The 21622-nt window shown below is 33.2% G+C and overlaps 4 protein-coding genes across 8 annotated transcripts in view; 2 read left to right on the forward strand and 2 right to left on the reverse strand.

Moving 5' to 3' along the window:
* The first annotated feature begins 503 nt into the window (after positions 1-503).
* egh (beta-1,4-mannosyltransferase egh) lies at positions 504-4359 on the forward strand. Of its 4 annotated transcripts, none has more exons than XM_018448334.1 (3): positions 504-574; positions 2474-3282; positions 3542-4359. In XM_018448334.1, the coding sequence occupies exons 2-3, from the start codon at positions 2479-2481 to the stop codon at positions 4112-4114; spliced, it is 1377 nt and encodes a 458-aa protein (XP_018303836.1). In that variant the 5' UTR covers positions 504-574; positions 2474-2478; the 3' UTR covers positions 4115-4359. The 4 variants fall into 4 exon arrangements, with proteins under 4 accessions (XP_018303836.1, XP_018303861.1, XP_018303854.1 ...); XM_018448359.1 differs by lacking the exon at positions 504-574 and adding an exon at positions 662-834; XM_018448352.1 differs by lacking the exon at positions 504-574 and adding an exon at positions 1294-1339.
* Positions 4360-8362: 4003 nt separating this feature from the next.
* LOC108723173 (ribosomal RNA-processing protein 8) lies at positions 8363-10444 on the reverse strand. Its single transcript, XM_018448719.1, has 4 exons — positions 10256-10444; positions 8961-10138; positions 8653-8889; positions 8363-8576 (listed from the first exon to the last, which is right to left on the reverse strand). The coding sequence occupies exons 1-4, from the start codon at positions 10328-10330 to the stop codon at positions 8363-8365; spliced, it is 1704 nt and encodes a 567-aa protein (XP_018304221.1). The 5' UTR covers positions 10331-10444.
* Positions 10445-10872: 428 nt separating this feature from the next.
* eIF2Bepsilon (eukaryotic translation initiation factor 2B subunit epsilon) lies at positions 10873-14630 on the forward strand. Its single transcript, XM_018448103.1, has 2 exons — positions 10873-11974; positions 13394-14630. Exons 1-2 carry the CDS (start codon positions 11285-11287, stop codon positions 14621-14623), a joined length of 1920 nt encoding a protein of 639 aa, XP_018303605.1. The 5' UTR covers positions 10873-11284; the 3' UTR covers positions 14624-14630.
* A 594-nt stretch (positions 14631-15224) lies between these two features.
* The window catches only part of LOC108724904 (rabphilin-3A), a 15928-nt gene continuing 9530 nt past the window's right edge, over positions 15225-21622 (reverse strand). Inside the window, exons 5-11 of one of the 2 annotated variants that reach the window (XM_018451606.1) lie at positions 20867-21388; positions 18849-19388; positions 18581-18768; positions 17638-17897; positions 17413-17564; positions 16722-17148; positions 15225-15580 (exon numbers count right to left, since the gene is read on the reverse strand). In XM_018451606.1, the coding sequence (XP_018307108.1) occupies positions 15453-15580; positions 16722-17148; positions 17413-17564; positions 17638-17897; positions 18581-18768; positions 18849-19388; positions 20867-21388 (2217 nt within the window). In that variant the 3' untranslated portion in view covers positions 15225-15452. Of the gene's footprint in view, positions 15581-16721; positions 17149-17412; positions 17565-17637; positions 17898-18580; positions 18769-18848; positions 19389-20866; positions 21389-21622 lie in introns of those variants that run through there. The other variant, XM_018451614.1, reaches the window with a different exon arrangement.

Below are 21622 nucleotides of genomic sequence, written 5' to 3' on the forward strand. Positions count from 1 at the left end.
CTTTCCATAAAATAAAAGACTCTGATTGATTGATTTTCTTATGCTTTTAACTCCGGATCTACAATAGAGTTTTAAGCTTTAAGCCATAAGAAATGGACAAATCATAGTCGATTATTCTCCTCGAATTCGACTATAATTGGTCAATTTCTTACGACTTAAAACACCTATTGTAGATCTGGAGTTATGCGTTGTGCAGAGGTTTTCAGCCTTAATGCTGTAAATGCTTCATTGACCAATCAGAAGGAAGAATTTTACAAATTGACCAATCAGAGCATGCTTCAAAACGTTTACAGCGTGAAGTAGATCGCACACCGAAGGTTTGTTCGTGTCGCATACTCCAACACGTTCCAATATGCTCCTACTCACTCCAACGCGCTTGATAGAGTGAGTAGGAGCTATGGTAGAGCATGTTGGAGCATGTTGGATCTTGCGACGCGAACAAACCTCGAGTTGTCGACTCGACAGAAGTTGCTGATGCTCGAAAGAGTCGATTGGTCGGACGCAGTCGGCCTCCGTTCCTCGAGGCTCGAGGATCACTCGACGGCAATAAAAGAAAAAAAAACCAAACAAATCGGTGCGTTGAACCCTCGCGCGTAATGTTGAGCTGTTGCGAGTTGCTGCGAGCAGTGTGATAGTTGTGTGTATTTGTGTAATGCGGATGCGTGCATGTGTCAGACAGTGCGCGTGAAAATTATGAAAACGCGCGCCGCCGATGTAATGAAGTGCTGAGTCCACCCAATTCGACCGTCCTCGCAGGCAATGGGCAAAGCCGGCGCGTTCGCGATTATCACGCACGTCTGAAAATCCAGCCATCTCTCGGATCCCGTCACGCAGGTACGACCGGAGCTAACCGGAGCTAATCGGAGCGCGACCGTGGATGCCAACGGTCAAAGAGCAACACATCCGTATATAATTTCCACCTGATTCCGCTTCATTCCGCTTGATTCTCGAGACCGTGCTCGACGTTTACGCCGCGCGGCCCGTCGCACAATACGCTACAAATCATTCGCGAGACAAAGTGCGATATCAGCAAGGTTATACGTGTATAGTGTGTACTGCGTTATCGCCGATAACCGTCAATAGATGAGACGCATTCTCTCCCTCCCTCCCGCGACTTCCACCCGTTAAATTCTACGAGAATTTGCAGAATGTTGTGATACTCGTTCGAACGTGCTAACACAGCGGTGATGTTTGGACTTTGCGATCGGTATTTTAAGTCATGATCAAGCGGAATATAATTTCCAAGCACATCTACATTTACTTGCAAAAATTCGAGGTCGCTCCTCGTCACACCTCGTTATCGCAAGCGTCTGCTAAGTATCTGTTCAAGGGTCACATTGTGAGTCATGTTGTGTGAACTAATTTTAATTTTGCAATTCTTCGAGTCACATATCTCTAGTGGCAATTCAGCCGATCGGATGTACGTGCGGCAATGTTGCGTGTGTATGCATTGATGCATTACGCATTCGCGCGTGTTGTATGACGATTGAAGGCCGGATCAATTTTCCTGCGAAGTTTGAAAATATTATTCACGTTATTTACCGAGCACGACTGAGATAATTTAGGTTAATGAGAACTGTCACGATTACGAAACGCGATCTCTGAAATTCCACGGCATAGCAAGTGATATATTTACATTTTACATAAAATGAGAAAATTATCGTTCTTTCGATTGTGTATGATCGTACATCATTTATGCTTTCCAGGGAGTAACTTTCCTTAGGCTAAGAAATGTGAAAACAAAGCTTTTTGTATGTATATGTACTCATGTACATGCATATATGTATACATACAAATTTTCACTTTTCACTTTTCCACTCTAGAGAAAAAATTATATGATTGATATTCAGCAAGAGATACAGATACAGTGTAACACAATAAATCATTATATCCTTGTTCTTTATCAATTTTAAATTTTTAAAAGTTTTTTTTGTTGAAAAAGAAATAAGGAGTTGCTTTGGAATCAAGCCTATCCTGTCAGTACATTATACTACAGACTTATATTGAAGCTGAACTTACAATTAGTGCTAAATATAGGATAGATTTACAATAGTCAATGACTTGATATCGCTTAAAACTAAGATACAATGGAATATTTTAAACTGAGATGAAAAATATTAAGCTGAATCTATCTTAATTTATCAATAGTCTGTATATTGATATAAAAATTTCATTAATATTATATATTGATATTGTATATTGAAATGTTATTAAGATAGATTCAGCAGCTTAATATTTTGATGTAAGTACATTTTCTTCGTGTAACTAGATAAACTTTTATTGAAGATAACTTATAATCCTATGATTGTATTTTGAAACGACTCCAAGTAATTTCATTATTATGTGAATTGTTAAACAAACAATGTTAAACAAAGATGAAGTGATGTACTGTGTCATCTGTGTATCTTGTTGGAAAGCTATGTTGCTTAATTATTAATTATTAATTATTACATATTTTTTTTATAATTTGCAGGAATAATGTTGAACAGTATAACAAAACACATTTTGCACTGCTGTCTGCTGCTCGTGGTCATATTAGTATTTGAATTTGTATCCGGAGGCCTTCGGTGGAACACGGATAAGAAGGAAGAAATCGATCCATGGACAAGATATGGCATTATTGGTGCAATCACTTTGTACCTGTTACGCACAGTGACGTTTCTCTCCTTGCCACAAGTGTTATTCAATTTTATAGGATTAACGATATACAATGCATTCCCTGATAAAGTAATCTTAAAAGGCTCACCTCTGCTTGCACCATTTATCTGTATAAGAATAGTGACTCGCGGGGATTATCCGCAATTAGTAAAGGCGAATGTGAAGAGAAATTTAGATAAATGCATAGAGGCTGGTCTTGAAAACTTCCAAATAGAAGTAGTGAGCGATAAGCCAATAGGATTAACGCCGCATCGCAGGGTGCGAGAAGTTGTCGTCCCACCGAATTATCGCACAAGTAGTGGTGCCTTATTTAAGGCTCGTGCTTTACAATACTGCCTCGAAAGCTCAGTAAATGAATTGGCTGATCACGATTGGATTGTTCATCTCGATGAAGAGACTCTGATGACTGAAAATTCTGTTCGCGGCATATTGAACTTTGTACTGGATGGGAAACATCAATTTGGCCAAGGGTTGATTACATATGCTAATGAGGATGTTGTTAATTGGATTACGACCTTGGCCGATAGCTTCAGAGTAGCAGATGATATGGGAAAGCTAAGATTACAGTTTACCATGTTTCACAGGCCATTTTTTAGCATGAAAGGGTCCTATGTTATCACACAGGTAATTACTGGTAATTTCTAATCATGACAAATTTATAAATTGTAGAAGATAGTATATCATCTTTCCTTACACACACATACACACAATATGTATACATATACATACATTGCTGTTATCTTAATTATATGTAATAAAAATGTAAATATATATATATATATCGTCACTACCTTAACATATTAAAGTAGTGACATATTTACAGATACATCTGTTTTGTCTTTTGTTATTTTACATTAGGTTTTTCTATGAATATGTATTTCAGATGGGAGCAGAGAAACACGTTTCGTTTAATAATGGATTAGACGGATCTGTTGCAGAAGATTGTTTCTTTGCAATGAAGGCATTTTCCCAGGGATATACGTTCAATTTTGTGGATGGCGAAATGTGGGAAAAATCGCCGTTTTCTCTGTGGGACTTTGTTCAGCAGAGAAAAAGATGGCTGCAAGGTATATTACTTGTTGTGCATTCCAAAGCGATTCCATTGAGAAAGAAGTTGTTGCTGGGTATTTCGTGTTACTCGTGGGTAACGATGCCTCTTTCCACTTCTAACATTGTTTTGGCCGGATTGTGTCCGATCACTTGCCCGCCGTTGATCGACTTTCTTTGTGCGTTTATCGGTGCAGTAAATATCTATATGTATGTGTTTGGAGTAGTTAAATCATTTTCCTTATATCGTTTTGGTGTTGCCCGATTTATGCTGTGTATATGCGGTGCATTATCCACTATTCCATTCAATATAATTATTGAGAATGTTGCCGTGATATGGGGTTTGTTTGGTAAGAAACACAAGTTTTATGTCGTTAACAAGGAGTACAGACCGCCAGTGACCGTATGATGCGTCATCAGTTTAGAACTATTATCTAACTGGTACATACTTAGCAACAGAGTAATGTTTCCATTGTGCATGTGCATAATTAGTACCTGTAAATTTACATAGGAAACTATCACTGTCACAAACAAAATATTTGCAACTAGTATTACATAAGAGAATTACAAGATTCCTAAGACAGATTGATTAATCAATTTCAAAACAGGCATAATTCAGGCATAAATAAAATGTGTAATTTATACAGCAATAGATAAACGCAGTATTAGAAACGTATTCTACATTGGCATTAAAACATAACCAAATTTGTTAAAAGTATTAATATGTCAAAAATATATTTATACTAATATCGTATTCTTATAGTGCAAATTATACAGGTCATATATACTTTGATCTCATAAATGTCGTGTGAATGAGTAGCATTCGTTAAGTTACATATCATTTTATATGTTCCTTTCCATGCATCAATTTTCTTATCGTGTTCAGATACGTTTTATTTTTGCCATATCACAGTAGTTTCTTCTTAATATTCACTTAATATTTCACGAAGTCTTACATACTTATATACAATAATTTTATATTAATAACAATGTCCGAAATGTTTACTTCAGACATTTTCTATTTTTTGAAAATAGTATTATAATAAATCATTTAAATGCATAATTCGGAAAACTGTGATCAATTTTGCTTTTCTATAAAAAATTAAAACTTTAATTATAAATTTGATACAAAAACACATTAGAAAATTATGTCTAAAGTGAGTCGCAAAATATTTAATTACTTGATATCGAAGTATACATATATAATAGTTTTGTGTTATTTTGAATTTTACATAGTTTTAATTAATGACAAAACATAATAGTACATTTACATCAACAATATAATTGATAGATATAAATATATATTGTACTTAATAAGGCTAATTTTATCGTTTTACAAGATATGAAAACCCTTAAAAATATAACATGTATTACATGTTACGATTCTTGATCAAATTAAAAAATTATCTATTTCCTATAATTAATTAATGTTTTAAAGGTTATAAATTATTAAAATATTGTGAGAAAGGTATAAATTTTAATAGAAAGACAAATATAAAAATCCAAATTAATTTTGTGATATTTATTAAATTAAATGTTAATTATTAGATTGCCATATTCTTAAAATTTGATAATCATAAGGCGATATTCATCAATCGTTCTTATATTTAAAATCGTTTTAAGTAGTCTTATGATGTCACAAACCCATCACAGGGCCGTATTGGCATCTTAAGACATTATATAAGACGATCTTAAAATAATAACGGACTATGAACCAGTCATATTCTTAACAGAAAATGTGAATCCAACGTTAAATTTTTTAGGTAATGTGATTTTGTTATGCACTGCATAAAGTTTTACTTATTGTGCAAATAAAAGGAATCACGTGTGAAAAGTACACACACACACGCGCGCGCGCACACACACATACACACATCACATATCATATCAAAGTTTTCGAAAAAATAAATTATATTTACTATTTTCTGTTTCCAGCAGTAGCTTTTGAGATAGAAAAGTTTAAAACTAATTAATTATAAATTATGGTTAAATGGCTGTCTGTCCGTGAGTCGCGCATCGACAGTGTTAGTGATCGCACGTAATAACTCACGGAAAGCTGTTTCGTAATCGTAATCTGTAATTAGTCAGTTTTAAACTTTCTATTTCTAGAACTACGACTCGGAATAAAAAATGGTAAATATTTTTTAACTTATTTTTTTCGAAAACTTCCTTGCTATAGTATTTTGATTCGTGAATTTCGAAACACTCTTTATGTATATAATATAATCATTTTGTTACAATTGTATGTACATGTCTATGAAACATTTTGTATCACATTTATATTAATTCATCTTTTAAATAATTTTTTAAATGGCTTTTTAACTTACTTAACTTACTAAACAAATTAGGGCTTCCTAAAGTTTTACGTTAATATAAATCATATAATGTACATTTTTCAGAACTCTAATAAATATATTTTATGATTTAACACAAAAATAGATTGTTTTAAGAATAATAAAGCAATACATTTAGTAAGACTTATAATATCTAGTCAAGAAAATGTAAAGCACGTGAAATTTCTATAATGCATGTATAAATAATTAACATAAACTTTTATTAGCACTGTTTAGTGCGGTAAGGTATTATTTCTAAATATTTTGTGTTCAAATGAAAATAGAATGATACTTCTGCAGATATTTTAAAGAGTTTTTCATTCTTTACTAATTACATTTTAATGAAATTTTACACATATGTATAGATTAATATTAGTTGATTAATGCGATTTTAAATTACTGTGTTCGACACTTAGAAATGTGTTTATGCTAAAGCATAATTAACATTGTAATATTAATATTATGAACAGGGCCGTCGCTAACATATACGGTGTCTTTGTGCAAAGAGGATTTTGCGGTTTCTCTTAATATTTTTATTTATCAATCTTTTAAATAAGCTATTTTTAAAGATAACTTTATAATATCTTTAGAAAAGGCATAATTTTTTTATTTTTGTTCTATTTTGTAGGATATTGTAACTTTTTTTAGAGCGGAATTATAAAAATGCAAGTTTTTGTCATTGAAGTCACAGAGCAATTTTCCATTTTTCACATTTTCGCCATAGGGAAAATGTTATATGATCAGTATTCTGGTGCTAAAATAACTCTGTATGTACTGAAAGATTTTAATAGCATTGCAATTTTATGATAGCGATTTTAAAAGAAATTAAATCTGACAGAAGCGAGCATATGCAGTTACAGGAATAGAGAATTGATTTTTCAAATTTAATTTGGCAACCCTCCCTCTTGTTGCGCATTTGTGCAGTACACACTTGTTTGCGACGCCCTGATTGCAAAGATCATTACAACTTATATAATAATATTATAGCACATTCTCCATGTAATTATCTTTTGTTATAATAGGATATATCATTTGATAGTATAGCAATTACTATTACATATAATATTATATAATCATAGATCCGTGTGTTGCATTGCGCTATGTAGGTTGTAAGATATTCGCACATATACGAAGTATGTTTTTTAAGTATTTTATTTTGTCACACAGTGAATAATGAAGCTCACACACTAGTCTCGTATCTCAGCCATTTATTTCATTATCCTAATAGCGATATCAGTTTATAAATTGAAAATAATAAATGTTAATGCACACTAAAGTGTAAAATCTATATCAATTCGGGAGATAAATATCAGGATTTCTCAAACTCGATTAGATGAATCTATTCTTTTTTTATCAATATTTTTTTATTCTTAAATGTTATTCCAAAAGATCATGACAAATAAATGTAAGAGGAATTTACAAATCTGTAAAACAGTTTTGAAATTGGTTAAAAATGTTTAACTTATATTTCTTCTTGGTGTAAAAAATTCATGTCTATCATGCAGCAATTATGAGTTTGGGAATCTCTGAATCACTTCTGAATCAAACGGATTAAATTGAATAAAGCAACAATATGTCTTTTTTGTTATGCGAAGAATAAGAACAAGTTATATCACGTAAATAACAATATAACTGTATTTAGTATTATTCTATGTAATCTTATGTAATTATTTTTTATGTAAACTGTCAATTTGTCTTTTATCAGATACGATTTTATTTTTGTTACAAACACATGTAATAATTAATCAATGCATCTTAAGAGACCAGTGATTAAACCAGTGATTAAATTATGTTACATAAAATTTCTCATATCATGTAGAGTATTAAATTAAATAAAGAAATTTGCAGTTATCAAAATCATAATCACTATGAAATTCTGAATTGTTATGATAATTGCAATTGACTATAATAAGAGTAATGTTAAGAATTTTGGATGATACATGATATTAAAAAAATAAAAAAGAAAATTTGAAGTAAAAATTACTTCACAATAAATGTCTGTATCTTTTATTCTCAAATTTATAAAACTCCATTTTTAATCTTCCTCGTTATCCCGCCTAACATTTGATATCTTAAATTCTCGACCTAAATCTTTTTTCTTTCTTACAACTACAATTTGTATCTAATGAAGCAATGTATTTCAAAGAATAGCATATTGTTTAAGCAAACACATAGCGTAATTATCCAAACAATATTTGATACATTTATTACTTCGTAATATCAACAAAGTACAGAATATTTTATATAAAAGACTTCTGTGAAAAATGAAATATTTTTCAATAATATTACTATAATACACACATTATTAACAATACAACAAAATGTTATCGCTTCTTATATGCACATGATTTCAATGTAATTGGAGGAAGATTTTTTCTTTTCATGCTTATATCTTCGTCTTTCTTAAAATCCATAAAATAAAACAGGTTATGAGATAAGTCTTTCCATGTATTTTTAAAACCATAATGGCGTAGTAATCTTATAAAATCTTTTACATCCTCGAATCTGCTTTCGACTTCGGCTATTTTCAAGATCCCACTAAGTTGATATAAAAGTAATTAATTTCTTATATTATATTGCCATCATATCAATCAAGAATACCATTAATACTCACTTGTTTTTAAGAACCCTGTTAGCTTCTATTATATAATCATTAAGATTAGATCCCATTAAGGAGAGACAAAAGACAACAACGTGGACGCTGTTCATTAATAATGGAGTATGAATCATATCACAAGCTTTCACTTTGTCATTTAGAGCAATGAAATCAAACGAATGTACTGTATGAGGAACAGAAGCTGCGAGCCGGGCTTCACCACATCCAAAATCAGCGATTGCATTGTCTGTTGGCCTGCAATTATTAAGACATTATTAGACATTCACACTTGCATAAATTTCGTTTAAGGTTAAGGTATAATATACAATTTTTTAATTGATGATATTATAACATCCAGTGGATTTATCGGCCATTGTTCAATTTGCTGTTTATATCCTGCGTGATAAGCCATAAAACTATCAGGTTCTTTTTGAAAATAATGTTTAGATTGTGAACTGTCATTATTGTACAATGTCTCATTTATAAACCTGAATCTGGATGCTTTTAACTGCATTTGCATTCTATCTCTCAGAGTAAGTTTTTTATCTCTTAGAGTAGATTGTGTAACTTTCGTTACTTGCAATTTATTTTCGAGCATTTTTTTTAAATATTTGATATTTATTTTATGTTTGTTCAGCTTTAATATATCAGATTGTATCTGCTGTGTTTCTACTTTAGTCGACATCTGTTTCATATTCTCTTCATTGTTCCCTTCAATTAATTTGCTCATCATAAACTTAAGATCTTTTACCTCCATTTGTAATTTTTTAAGCTTTTCTTCTTTTTTTTTAATGCTTTTGCTTCCATTATCTTCTGAAGAATCATCTTCATCGTCTTCATTGATTCTTACATCATTCTTATTTGTAGGATTAAGATTCATGTCCTGTTTTCGTTTTTTATTTTTTTCACATTTTATTTTAATATTTGAGTTATTTTGTACTTTTGATATTGTTTTCTTATCATCCTTTGGATAGTTTGTTGGAGCATTTGCGTTTTCTATATATTTTGCATCAAGTTTATTTTTTTTTAAATCACGTAGTTTTTTCTTTTTACTTTTTTGCATATTTGTAAATATATCCTTTGTTATTTCATTAGAGATACTTAGTTTCTTTATATTATTTTTATTATTCTTTGAATATTTTGTTAGAGAATCTGAATTTTCTGTATATTTTGCATCAAGTTCATTTTTAGAATCATATGACTTTTTCCTTTTATTATTTTGCATATTTGTAAATGTATCCTTTGCTATTGCATTAAATGTATTTAGTTTCTTTAAGTTATTTTTATTATCCTTTGGATATTTTGTTGGACCATCAAAATTTTTTGTATATTTTGCATTAAGTTTATTCTTAGAACCACGCGATCTTTTTCTTTTATTATTTTGCGTATCTGTAAATATATCCTTTGCTATCTCATTAGATACACTTAGTTTGTTTAAATTATTTTTATCTATATTATTCAATGATTCTATATTAGCTTTCTTTTTCCTTCGATTTCTTTGTTTCTAAAACAAAATTCAAAACAATCTTGTATATTTTCATAAATTCAAAATGTAAAATAAAAGAATTAAAGAGATTTATTAAACATCACATTATTTAAGAAATAACAAAAACTCGATTACCTTCACGATGGATGTTTTCGTACTTTGTACGGCAGGCGTTTGTATGTCCTGCAGAGTTTTTTTTAATTTTGCCATTATCTTGTCGAATTAAAAAATCAGAGTCGTTTATCATAAACCACACTATTTGCTAAATACTCCAGAGAAAAGAACCACAACACGTGTCTCTCTGTACGAATAGACGCCGTTCGAGAGACGAGAACTGGCGAGACACGCCGATCACTCCGATCCACTCCAATCGGAGTCAACTGTCAACTTGCCAACTGATGCCTGCTGGTGTCAATTGTTAGACACTAGTATCCCTGAATCTATAGGAAGCATTATTACATTCTCTTCTCTACTGTCGGTAAAAGCTTTTATTAGAAAGTCGATCAATATAATAGTTTCTATAATTAGTTAATAAATATTAATTATAAAAATAGTGAAATTTCCTCGCATTATTTATAAAAAAATATATGAATCGACAATTTTTAAATAGTAAAAATTATAAAAAATACTAATTTAAAAGTTATCTTAGTAGGATAAATTATGTAACTTACCAGTAATTTATATATAAGTAGTTTTGTCTTTTAAGTTCAGAGGTGCTAGTGTCTAATTTTCAATATGGCGACGAAGTCAATATGTCGTTATGTTATATATAACGACATATAATATAATAGATTACGACATATTATAATAGATTACGTTTTGTGTCTCGATACTCTCAATACGGTTAATTGCAGTGAATTGCGGTTAATACGGTATCCAATCAATAGAGCAGTGGTCCAAATATTTTTCTCCTTTTAAATACTGTCCTGTCCGCTCTAATCCGAAGCAAGGACTATTTTATGTCGAAGAAGATCACCCTTTAAATGTAAAAGCAATGCGGACAGACAAGTATTGTATATCGGGATAAGTATTCTGTCTAACTACAATTCCTTCGTGAAACTATTAGAATTAAGAATTCTCACGTGTTCGTAACAATCGCCTAAATTTTGATAATTTACTGATCCATAAATCCATACGCCAGTGCATTATTGTGGATACAAGACCATGAATACGAAAATGTGTAAGAAGGACGTTCTACAAGCCGTTATTCTTGCGGATGATTTTACAACAAGTTTAAATCCAGCGCAAAATATATTTCCGAGCATTCTAATGCCCGTGATAAACATACCACTTTTCGATTACATGATAGAAACGTTGATGAAGTCGAAGATACAAGAGGTATTCCTTTATTGCAGCAGTCACATAGATCTGCTGAAAAAATATACCAAGGAAAGGGTTTACAAAGACATTACGATCTCTTTGATCATTTCCGATGGCTGCAGATCACTCGGAGATGCTTTGCGAGATATTGATACAAAAGGATGGATCAGAGGATACTTCATACTGATTCGTGGGAACGCCTTTACCAATACAGATCTTAAAATTTTATTCAATGTTCATCGTATGAAAGCTGAGAAGGATAAGGGAACAACTATGACTATGGTATTACGGAACTTTGGTTCGATGAAGGATTCTTATCTGAATGAGGAAGCGTCTCTAGTTGTGTCAGACAAAAGCACTAATAAAATTCTGTATTACACTAAATTGAAGAACAGTGAGAAAAAAGTAAAGCTAGAATTAAACTGGTTTCTTGATCATAATGAAGTAGAAATTAATTCTTGTTACTTGGATACTCATATCTACTTGTGTTCACCATCTGTTTTGCCACTCTTTGCTGACAACTTTGACTTTCAAGTAAGTAAAACAAGTTGAATTGCTTTTTGTTTAAAATATCAATAGAATTATTTTATAATATTAACATAATTATTTTTAATTATATGTACGAGGGTAAGTCAATAAGTTTTTAGAAAAACATAGTAAAGCAGATTTTTTTTATCGATTCATTTTTTATTTCTCAACATAGTCTCCTTTCAGCTCGATACACTTGATCCAACGATTCTCCAACTCTTTCAAACCGTCGGAATAATATGATTTGTCCAACCCTTTAAAATAAGCCTCTGTTTCGGCGATGAGCTGCTCTCTGGTGGTGAATCTCTTTCCTCCGAACCATTTCTTCAGGTTTGGAAACAGGAAATAGTCGCAGGGGGCTAAATCTGACGAATATGCTGGATGGGGAAGCAATTCGTAGCGGAATTTGTCGAATTTGGCCATTGGTGCCGGACACGTGTGAACCCGTGCATTGTCTTGATGGAAGAGCACTTTCTTCTTCGCCAAATGGGGACGTTTTTTCTTTAAAATGTTGAAACGGTCCAATAAGGCTGCGTAGTAATCACCATTGGTTGTTTGCTTCGACGGAAGGTAATCGATATGAATTATACTACGTGCATCCCAAAAAACTGGCCGTCACCTTTCCGGCCGACTTCACGGTCTTCGCCTTCTTCGGAGCTGGTTCATCCGATGAAGTCCATTGTTTTGACTGTTCCTTCGTCTCGGGTGTGAAGTAATGGATTCATATTTCATCCACAGTAATGAATCGACGCAGAAATTCATCTGGATTACATTGAAACATCTCCAAACATTGTTTTGAAATCGTCACACGGTCGCGCTTATGGTCCACAGTGAGCAAACGCGGCACCCATCTTGCCGACAGCTTTTTCATATCCAATTGTTCATGCAAAATTGAAATCGCTGTGCCATGTGATATGCCTGTGGCCTCAACAAGCTCGCGCACTTTTACTCGTCGATCAGTCAAAACAATATCGTGGACTTTATCGATGATTTCTGGCGTAGCAGCCTCAATTGGACGTTCCGAATGAGGTGCATGACATGTGGATGTACGACCACGTTTAAATTCATTCACCTAATTGTATACAGTCGCAAATGCTAGTGCAGATGTGCTATAAACATTAGCCAACTCGGCTTTGATTTCTTTCGGCGTTAAACCTTTCATATGTAGATGTTTGATCATTGCACGAAACTCGTTTTTTTCCATTTTGCAAAAAATACAAAGGTTTTTCGCTTTAATCGTCTACAGAAATGAAACCACGCGATGAATTCCGTTCAAAATTTGACAGTAATCAGCTGAAAGATGCTACTTGTCAAAAAGTAATGTGACATGACACTGCGAGTGCCCTCTGACAGATTTTCTAAGAATTTATTGACTTGCCCTTGTAATAATGAAACAAATATAATTTACTATTCTTATGTTTTTAGACTATGGACGATTTTATTCGAGGAGTATTGATGAACGAGGAGATTTTGGACTCGAGGATTTATTGGCAGCAGTTAAATGCAGAGGATTATGCTTTGCCAATTACCTCATGGAAGGCTCATCATATACTTACTCAGGATGTTTTGCGTAGACATAGTTTTCCTCTTGCTCCTGATGCTCTGCCATTATTGAAGAACTTTATATGTATGCCGCGGAGTACATATAAACACGAAACTGCTACTTTTGCTAAAGGTTGTTTATTAGAAAAAGATTGTATTCTTGGATCTAATAGTTCGTTAGGAAATAAAACTAAAGTTGCGAGATCTGTAATCGCAGATAATTGCATCATAGGTAGTAATGTTAACATAGATAATTCTTACGTCTTTTCAAACGTTAGAATCAAAGACAATTGCACTATTAAAAGTAGTATCTTATTTCCGAATTGTATTGTTAGATATCGTAGCCAAATAGATGGATGTATATTATGTTCTGGAGTTGACATTGCTGCTCGCAGTCAATACGTCGATATCATTATCGAATCTACATCTTCTGGTATATCTGAGATTAAAATGTCTGATCTTGAGGCTGACGATGGATTCTTGTACTTTAAAAATGCTGAAGTAATTGATTGCGATGACTGCTCCTCAGAATCGTCTAGTAACGAAGAAGTTTTGGAATGTGATTCTCAAATTCCAGACGACATGAATATGTTCTTGTCCGAAGTTATCGATAGTTTGTTACGTGGTTATCAGGATAAACTCAATTGCGAGAATTTAATTCTAGAAATAAACTCGTCCAGGTATGCGTACAACGTCACTATCCGCGAGGTGACGTATAATGTCATTAAAGCGATTCTCAGTCTGCCACTACACTATCTTTCCGAAACGAAGACTGCCGTTACTAATCAGAATTATCAAAAGAATCTGAAAATTATGATAACCTATTTTAACACTATTATTCAGAATTACATTAAGAATGAAAACGCGCAGGAAGACTGTTTGCGTGCTATAGAAGACGTTGTTAGTACAACCGACGAGTTACTGCCGTACGCGCAACACCTGTTGCATCAATTTTACGATCGCGATATACTATCTGAAGAAAAGATTTTAGAATGGTATGAGTCTACTGACGAAAATGCGGACGCGCATCATACAAAAGTAAAGAATGCCGTTCAGCCATTCATTAAATGGCTGCGAGAGGCAGAAGAAGATTCTTCTGGGAGTGATAATTAAATTTATTTCTATTAAAAACATTGTTATATTTAAGGTATGTTTAAGATATATTTAAACTATGTTTCTATAAATGTAAGAGGAAATTATATATATAAAAGTGTCTCCGTATAAATGGCTATCAAATTAAACGGTAATCACTTAGAAAAATTATCTGTTAGAGAATGGAGAGATATGTACAATTTTTATACAATAAAATAAACATTTCAATATAATAAAAGTTGTAGCGTCCGTTCTAACGAGTACAACGATATAACAAATTTTTTTACAAATACAAATTATCGGTTTAAGGTTTTGCGGGCGACTATTACTTTTTCAATTTCGGTGTGGTCAACTCCCGCATCGATTGACTACATATATGATCAGATGATATGTAACACGTCAATCAACGTAGATAATTTTTCTTGGTGATCACAGTGCTTACAACAGAGTTTAATTTAATATTATATTTATTGTGTCTGTGCCTCAGTTTACGAGATAAAAAAGGTGGCCATTTATATGGGGAGTTCTACATGTACGTGTGTGTATTTACGTATATATATATGTGTGTATATATATATGTAATAAAATATGTGAATATATTATTAACAAATTATGACAAAATAACATTCTGTTCTCAACTTCTTTATTTTCGTATCAACCTCTTAATGCTTTATAATATTTAATCTTTGAGCAACGATAAATTACACGCATAAAGTGATAACACGCGCGCCAAGTATACTATACGCGTATGCGTACGTTTATCCGTATAAGTGCACATGACACGTGGATAAAGCCCGCATAGTTTGTGTATTTAATCTTGACCTGCTTTCCGATTATCGAAATAGAATTATCATTCCATAGGTACGTCCATCTCCGCCAGATTGTGCCATGCCAAATGTCGATGATCCGGGAATTTAATCGCATCTATCCAATGTCGAAGACGTGCTCCTTTGCTACCGCAACCTAACATAAGGCCGCCTGTAAATTGTATAAATTGTATAAATGCATATAGTATTATATGTATATACAGGTCGGATAATTAACGTTAAACTTTAATTGTAGGAACCGATGACTTTGGAATTCTAATTATTCTAGATCAGTAATTATAGCTGTAATAATAAAAGAAAAAATCGCTATTCTTTATTTATTTGAGATAGGGAAGATAACGTAACTTTTCTGAAAGATAAATGATAAGCAATGTTTATACTTTGAGTGAATAAGTCACATAAATAAATGACAGAAAAAAACTAATTCTTTTCAATCTTAATTTCTAGTCACGATTATAAAAATAGATACGATTATATAAAAACTATTTATTTATATATTAATTAAATTAAATTTTACTGTTATATCACAGTAAATTTATTTGGTTCAAATAGAATACGGGAGATTTCGGATATATTTTTTAGCAAGGACGTACCTAGCGAACGTGCAACACACGTTACATAATATGCAGACAGCCAAACCAGAAGCGGCTGAAGCCGAAATTTATTGAATTATACTTGGACGTACACATACAACGAAATTGCAATTTCCTGAATGTTGACAGCGTCTTCATTTTAAAATTATCTTTCTCTATTCAAATATATCAATATAAATTAACTTGAATTTCATTTTACTTATTTTTACCAAGATGTAGATTGACTTTAATCTTAATCTAACTTACTCTTTTTCTAATATTTTAGAACTAGCTAGAAAAAGATAGCAAGTTAAAGCTAATCCATAAAAAAATGGACATAAGAGATTAAAGTTAATTTATTTTGATAGAAATGAATACTAAAAGAAGATAATTTTAGTAGAAAAATGAATATTATAGATATTAATTTTAATTTACTCTATCTTTTTTTAGTTCTAAACGAATTCTAAAAGAATTAAACTAGAAAAAGGTACGGTTTATATCTCTAGAATGATTTTTTTTTTTAATCGATTCCTACATAGAAATAACTATAGTATATAGTATGTATATACACACTTCTGGGGCGGCAAAATTATTTTTGCACGCGGATTGCGCGTGCAAAACTCTTTTTGTACTCTCTGCCTTTTAAGACCGTAAATTTTTAACATCCGCTCAGAAATTAAAAAAAAAGATATGGAATGAAGTGATTAATGTTCGCAGTACCCAGATAGTCGTTACTCTTGCCGAAGTCTTTGTCCCACACGGTCAAGCATAGCGTCAACTTCATTAATTCTGTCAAGCGAGTCGCGAAAACGAACTCTTCGTTCCACTCTGGATTCAATGTCTTCCTCTTGATGCTCGTACTCTGCAAGCCGCGGCCGGCCATCTTCTTCCCGGTCAGCTTTTTGGCAGTAGCGCGAGCGGCCGAGTAATCTAGGAACCGTTGCTGCCGATGATTGTCGGTCGCATCTTCGACGAGTGCCAATTTGACAAATGGGTCAGAAAACCCGTTGCTGTCCATGGGCAAGAGATTCGTAGCACGGTGCACGGTAACCAGCAGTGCACGTCGACGCGTGCAATAGCTCAGACTTATCTGGATCTTCCCGCGACCGCTCGAACACATACCCCAGGTTTCCTCTTCGTTGTCCACCTACAACAGAATAATCGATGCTGCAATATATAATATATATATATATATATTATATATGTCGATAAAAATATTTATTTCATATATTTTATCGCATATACAAATTAATTTTACAAACTTATTTTACAAATAATTAATATTTATTTTAAATGAAAGAATATCTCGTTTATCTTCGTTTGCTTTCTTATCACATTGAATATAAAAAGTTAAATTTATTATAATTATAGTATGAATTAAATTTAACAGGTTTAATTATATAAAGCATACTTCTGTATTCAACATACTGGATAATGAGCTTGCAGAGATGTTTTGTAATGTTTCTTTTAATATGAAAAAAAAAATCTCGCCTCTCCTAGGAAGTCTTGGCCCGAGGGGTCGTCCTGGATAATTAGGATGTGCAACGCCTTGCCGGTCGAGATCTAACATGAAAAATTTCTAGCATGTAGTTATTTGCCATCGGATTAACATCCATGTTATAATATTGATTTTTACATCGGTTTCCGTTGTCCCGTAGAAATTCACCGTCTCGTTGAACTCGGGATCGCGTGTCTTGTGTACCGTCTTTGTTCGTAGTCGTCTGCTCGTCGATGCTTTTCCGACGGGCAGTATATTCAGCTTGCAAAAGGGATCGGCGAGACCTTGGATATCCATGGGTCTTAGACGACGTGCACGTTCCACTTTGCACTGGAGGCACTGATCTGCCGGGTCGTATCGCAAGGAGACTTCGAGAGTCCCATAATCTTGTTCCGTTTCTGTTCGATTTCCATATTTTAATAATTCAGTATGTTTGATTTTCTTCAAATTAGACTAAACTGCAAAATTATTGGTTCTTTATTGCTGTACTTCTTTTATGGTCTTTTCTTCACTTTTTCTTGTTAAATTTTCGATATCATTTTTATATTAATATTTCAAATTTCAACGATGCCTTCTATATAACTTTCACAAACATAAAGTTAATTTAATTTTTTGTTACACTTGCATTTCTTAGTTTATTAAAACTCCTTTTTAATTATTAATAATGTTAATTAATTGTTTATGTCTGTAGATTCTTGTTAAAACAAATTTCAATGTTTAATGAGGAATATCATGTATTCTAAAAATGGTCTTCCTTCTTTTTTTGTGAAATCATATAATATTTCATTTAAGTCAAGAAAAAAATTAATAACAAAAATTTTATGTGAAAATGAGAATTATATTAATCAGAAAGTGTGTTTTCAAATTATGAATGACGATCGATCGAATTTTATTCTCGTAAGAGAAAGAATCCTATTTTCGATCGAAGGTATTTAATAATATACCCGCTCGACTCTAAAGCAGGATTCTTTTTCTTATTTGATTTATTTTTCTCGACCTATTTTCTATTTGTAATTTTATTTTATCTGATAACTATGCAATTTTCTTTTATCGCTTCTAATTGTAAGACGTTTTTATTGACCTCGTGGATATTCCAGAGTTCTTTGCATCTTGACTTGGCTGTTGCTGCGAGTGCTGGAGGAGCTGTCCTGGCCCGAGCAGGATCTGCTCGCGTCCCGTTCCGCATTCCTCTCTTGGAGAATCTTTCCCATAGTCTGGAATTGTTCGACCGGTGTGGTCGGTGTCGTCGCTATCGTAGACGCTTTCAGTCTATGGGATGGCGATTTCTTGCATGAGTTCAAACCTCCACCCTGTTCGTTATCATCCTTACCTTACCTGAGAGATTGTACCTGAGAGCCCTTCGACCGGTCTAATGATGTGGAAGTGTCTTTGCGAGTCTCCTCGGTGTCTTCTTCCTCATCATCGTCCGCCTCATGAGCCTTCTCGTCGTCTACGAAAATATCTTCGAAGGATACGCGTTGCTCCACCTGCAATTCGTTCGGGCTTTTGCCACTTGCCCTTGAGCGAGGGCTGATTGAGCCCGTGGGCGAAAGTCGGTTGCATTGAGACGCGATCGAAAGGCAGGACTTGTCCAGCCTGTCGGAACTCGCATCTTCGCGATAGCCTGAAGGTGACAGACCATTTGGCCTTCCTCGAGGACTTTTCGGGGATGAAGTACTAGGTGCAGAACTCGAAATTGTCAGCTTGGTAGGAGTGCTTTCACGATTGCTTGATAGATTCGTAGGTGAATGACCGCGAGCTACTGCGAGTCGTCGTGTTACATCATCGTCGGATGAGGAATCCTGAGCATCGGTTGAGTCCACGGATCTGCATGGACCACCTATCGTCCATGTCGACGTTCTATGACCAGGTCGACACCATCCTCGCTCCTATGTAAAAATTTATACTATTGTATCTTGTATAAGTATAAAGAAAAACTGTCTCTTATTTTCTATCTATACTAATGACAGTAATAATCATAATAAACTTGATTCTATTATTGTTAATTTTTTAAAAATACATATCCCAATATATACATATGTATATACAGAGTGTCCCAAAATTCCCGCATTTGGAATACAGGACATGATAATATTCTTGAGGCTTTCACGGGTGTTACCTATGTGACAATCTTGCGTTTCGCGGGTTTTCTCCGTGTTTAGATCCATTCTTGGAATGTCACAGGACATGATACTTTATGCTAAAAGAAACAACTTTTGTAAAATTGCGTCTGACAAGTAGTTTTGCAGAAGAGCAAGTTGAAGTTATTTGAGTAAACGCACAAATTATTTATTGAACGTAATTTTACTACAGGAAAAAGTCGTTCGTTTTAGCACAAAAAACAACTTTTTCCTTTAGCAAAGTTGCGTCCGATAAGTAGTTTTTGTAGAAGAGCAGCTGGTTGAAGTTAACAAATAAGCGCAAAATTATTTATCGATCGGACACAATTTTACTAAAGAAAAAAGTTGTTTGTTTTAGCATAAAAGCATCATGTTGTGTACTCCGAATGCGCGAATTTTGGAACATCCTGTATATAATGACACTCACATTTTAAAACATGTAATAGGATTAATAAGATTAAATATATAACCATCGAATTTCAATATAATTTTTTCTGTTGATATATACATATATGTCTCTATATGTATATCAACAGAGGAGATTATTGAAACTCGATTGCCATATATTGTTTAATTCTGTTCTATCATGCTTTAAAATGTAAGTGTCATTGCAATATGTTTCGTTATTTCAGTTGTATCTGCAGTGGCAGTATACGATGATTAGATTTAATAGATAGGAGTTAAATCTAGATCAATTCTCTAATTATTTTTATTATTTTTAAATCAGATTTGGTCATCCTAAATCAGTTCTAACTTGAACATGCAATTTTTAAAGATGTAAAAAAAATTTAGAAAGACACTTTGATCTTGCTATTTAGTAATTTTAAACTTTTTTAGATAAGAAAAGGATAAAAATATTTTTAACGTGGAATTTCTAAAAAAAACATTTTCAAAATATAGATAACGAGATAAATATAGATAACGAGAGAAAAACTACGTAAATAAATCACGTTGTAGATTTAATTATATAGTTTTCCAGCTTTTGTAAAGCGAATTATTCGTGGAATTTTGTTTTATGAATTTAATTAAAAAATGCGGGAATTTTTCTCTCATTAAAAATAAATTACATTTTTTTTTAACGAGAAGCAATTTTCGAATAGTTACGAAGAAACAAAAAATAATTAAAATATTTTTTTGGATGCTGCATTTGATTTAAATGCATTATCGGACTTAGAATTAGTATAGTGATATAAAAATCTTTTGATCTCCTTTATTCGAACTTTTATTCTTGCTTCGTCCACGTATACCTTCTTCTCCGGTAGAATATACTTCGGCATGCCTTTGAAGAACCATGCACCGCTTTTCTTCCACATTTCTCTAGTCTCGGCGCAAATTCGGCAGAGAAATTGCTTTTGCGCATTGGATCCATGGGATCTTTGAACGATTCTTTGAACGCCTGTTCTTTCCTGAGCAAATCTCATGACGCGTAACGAACCGTGCGATGAAGTAGTTTCATCATTTTCGTCGTCGTTTCCTTTCGATGGATTAAGTCTAGTGGCCTCGATGCCGCATTTCTGGCAGATGTACTTGCGGCAATCCTTGCAGAGATTCGCGCTCGCCCCTAACACCGCGCCGAACTTTTCGCCGCAGAGTGCGCACGAACAGACACATCGAGCTCCACCGGAGCATCGACGTCCACAGTTACGTCTTTCGTTTGATCTGGTCGATGTTACGATGCACACGTTTCGTTTCATGTTCTCCAGCCTCTCAACGAGTCTACCGACTCGCTCCTGTTCCGACAGATCCAGAGCCTCGGCCCTTTGTATCACCTGTGAAAAATAGCTTGGAGATTGAAATCAACTTAATTTCGATAAGATTATGATTAAAAATCAAATCAACTTTCTTGAGAATATAAAAAATTAACTTTATTTTTTATTAATTTTATAACTTATTTATATTTAAGTTTTAAAAAAATTGTATTGTATCATTATATACAGGGTGTTTCCAAATTAAATGGCAAAACTTCGGGAGCGTGTAGAGGAGTAAAAAACTAAGAAAAAAAG

The sequence above is a fragment of the Mycetomoellerius zeteki genome, unplaced genomic scaffold, assembly GCF_001594055.1.
Source record: "Mycetomoellerius zeteki isolate Tzet28-1 unplaced genomic scaffold, Tzet1.0 scaffold106, whole genome shotgun sequence".
Classification (NCBI taxonomy): domain Eukaryota; kingdom Metazoa; phylum Arthropoda; class Insecta; order Hymenoptera; family Formicidae; genus Mycetomoellerius; species Mycetomoellerius zeteki.

What these genes read in the sequence shown, in the direction of transcription:
- egh (XM_018448334.1), top strand. Translation starts at nt 2,479, where the DNA reads ATGTTGAACAGTATAACAAAACACATTTTGCACTGCTGTCTGCTGCTC. An exon ending in GGTCCTATGTTATCACACAG is followed by an intron (nt 3,283 to 3,541) that starts GTAATTACTGGT and finishes TATGTATTTCAG; the next exon opens with ATGGGAGCAGAGAAACACGT.
- eIF2Bepsilon (XM_018448103.1), top strand. Translation starts at nt 11,285, where the DNA reads ATGAATACGAAAATGTGTAAGAAGGACGTTCTACAAGCCGTTATTCTT. An exon ending in CTGACAACTTTGACTTTCAA is followed by an intron (nt 11,975 to 13,393) that starts GTAAGTAAAACA and finishes TTATGTTTTTAG; the next exon opens with ACTATGGACGATTTTATTCG.
- LOC108723173 (XM_018448719.1), bottom strand. Translation starts at nt 10,330, where the DNA reads ATGGCAAAATTAAAAAAAACTCTGCAGGACATACAAACGCCTGCCGTA. An exon ending in CGAAAACATCCATCGTGAAG is followed by an intron (nt 10,139 to 10,255) that starts GTAATCGAGTTT and finishes ATTTTGTTTTAG; the next exon opens with AAACAAAGAAATCGAAGGAA. An exon ending in AACAGGGTTCTTAAAAACAA is followed by an intron (nt 8,577 to 8,652) that starts GTGAGTATTAAT and finishes ATATCAACTTAG; the next exon opens with TGGGATCTTGAAAATAGCCG.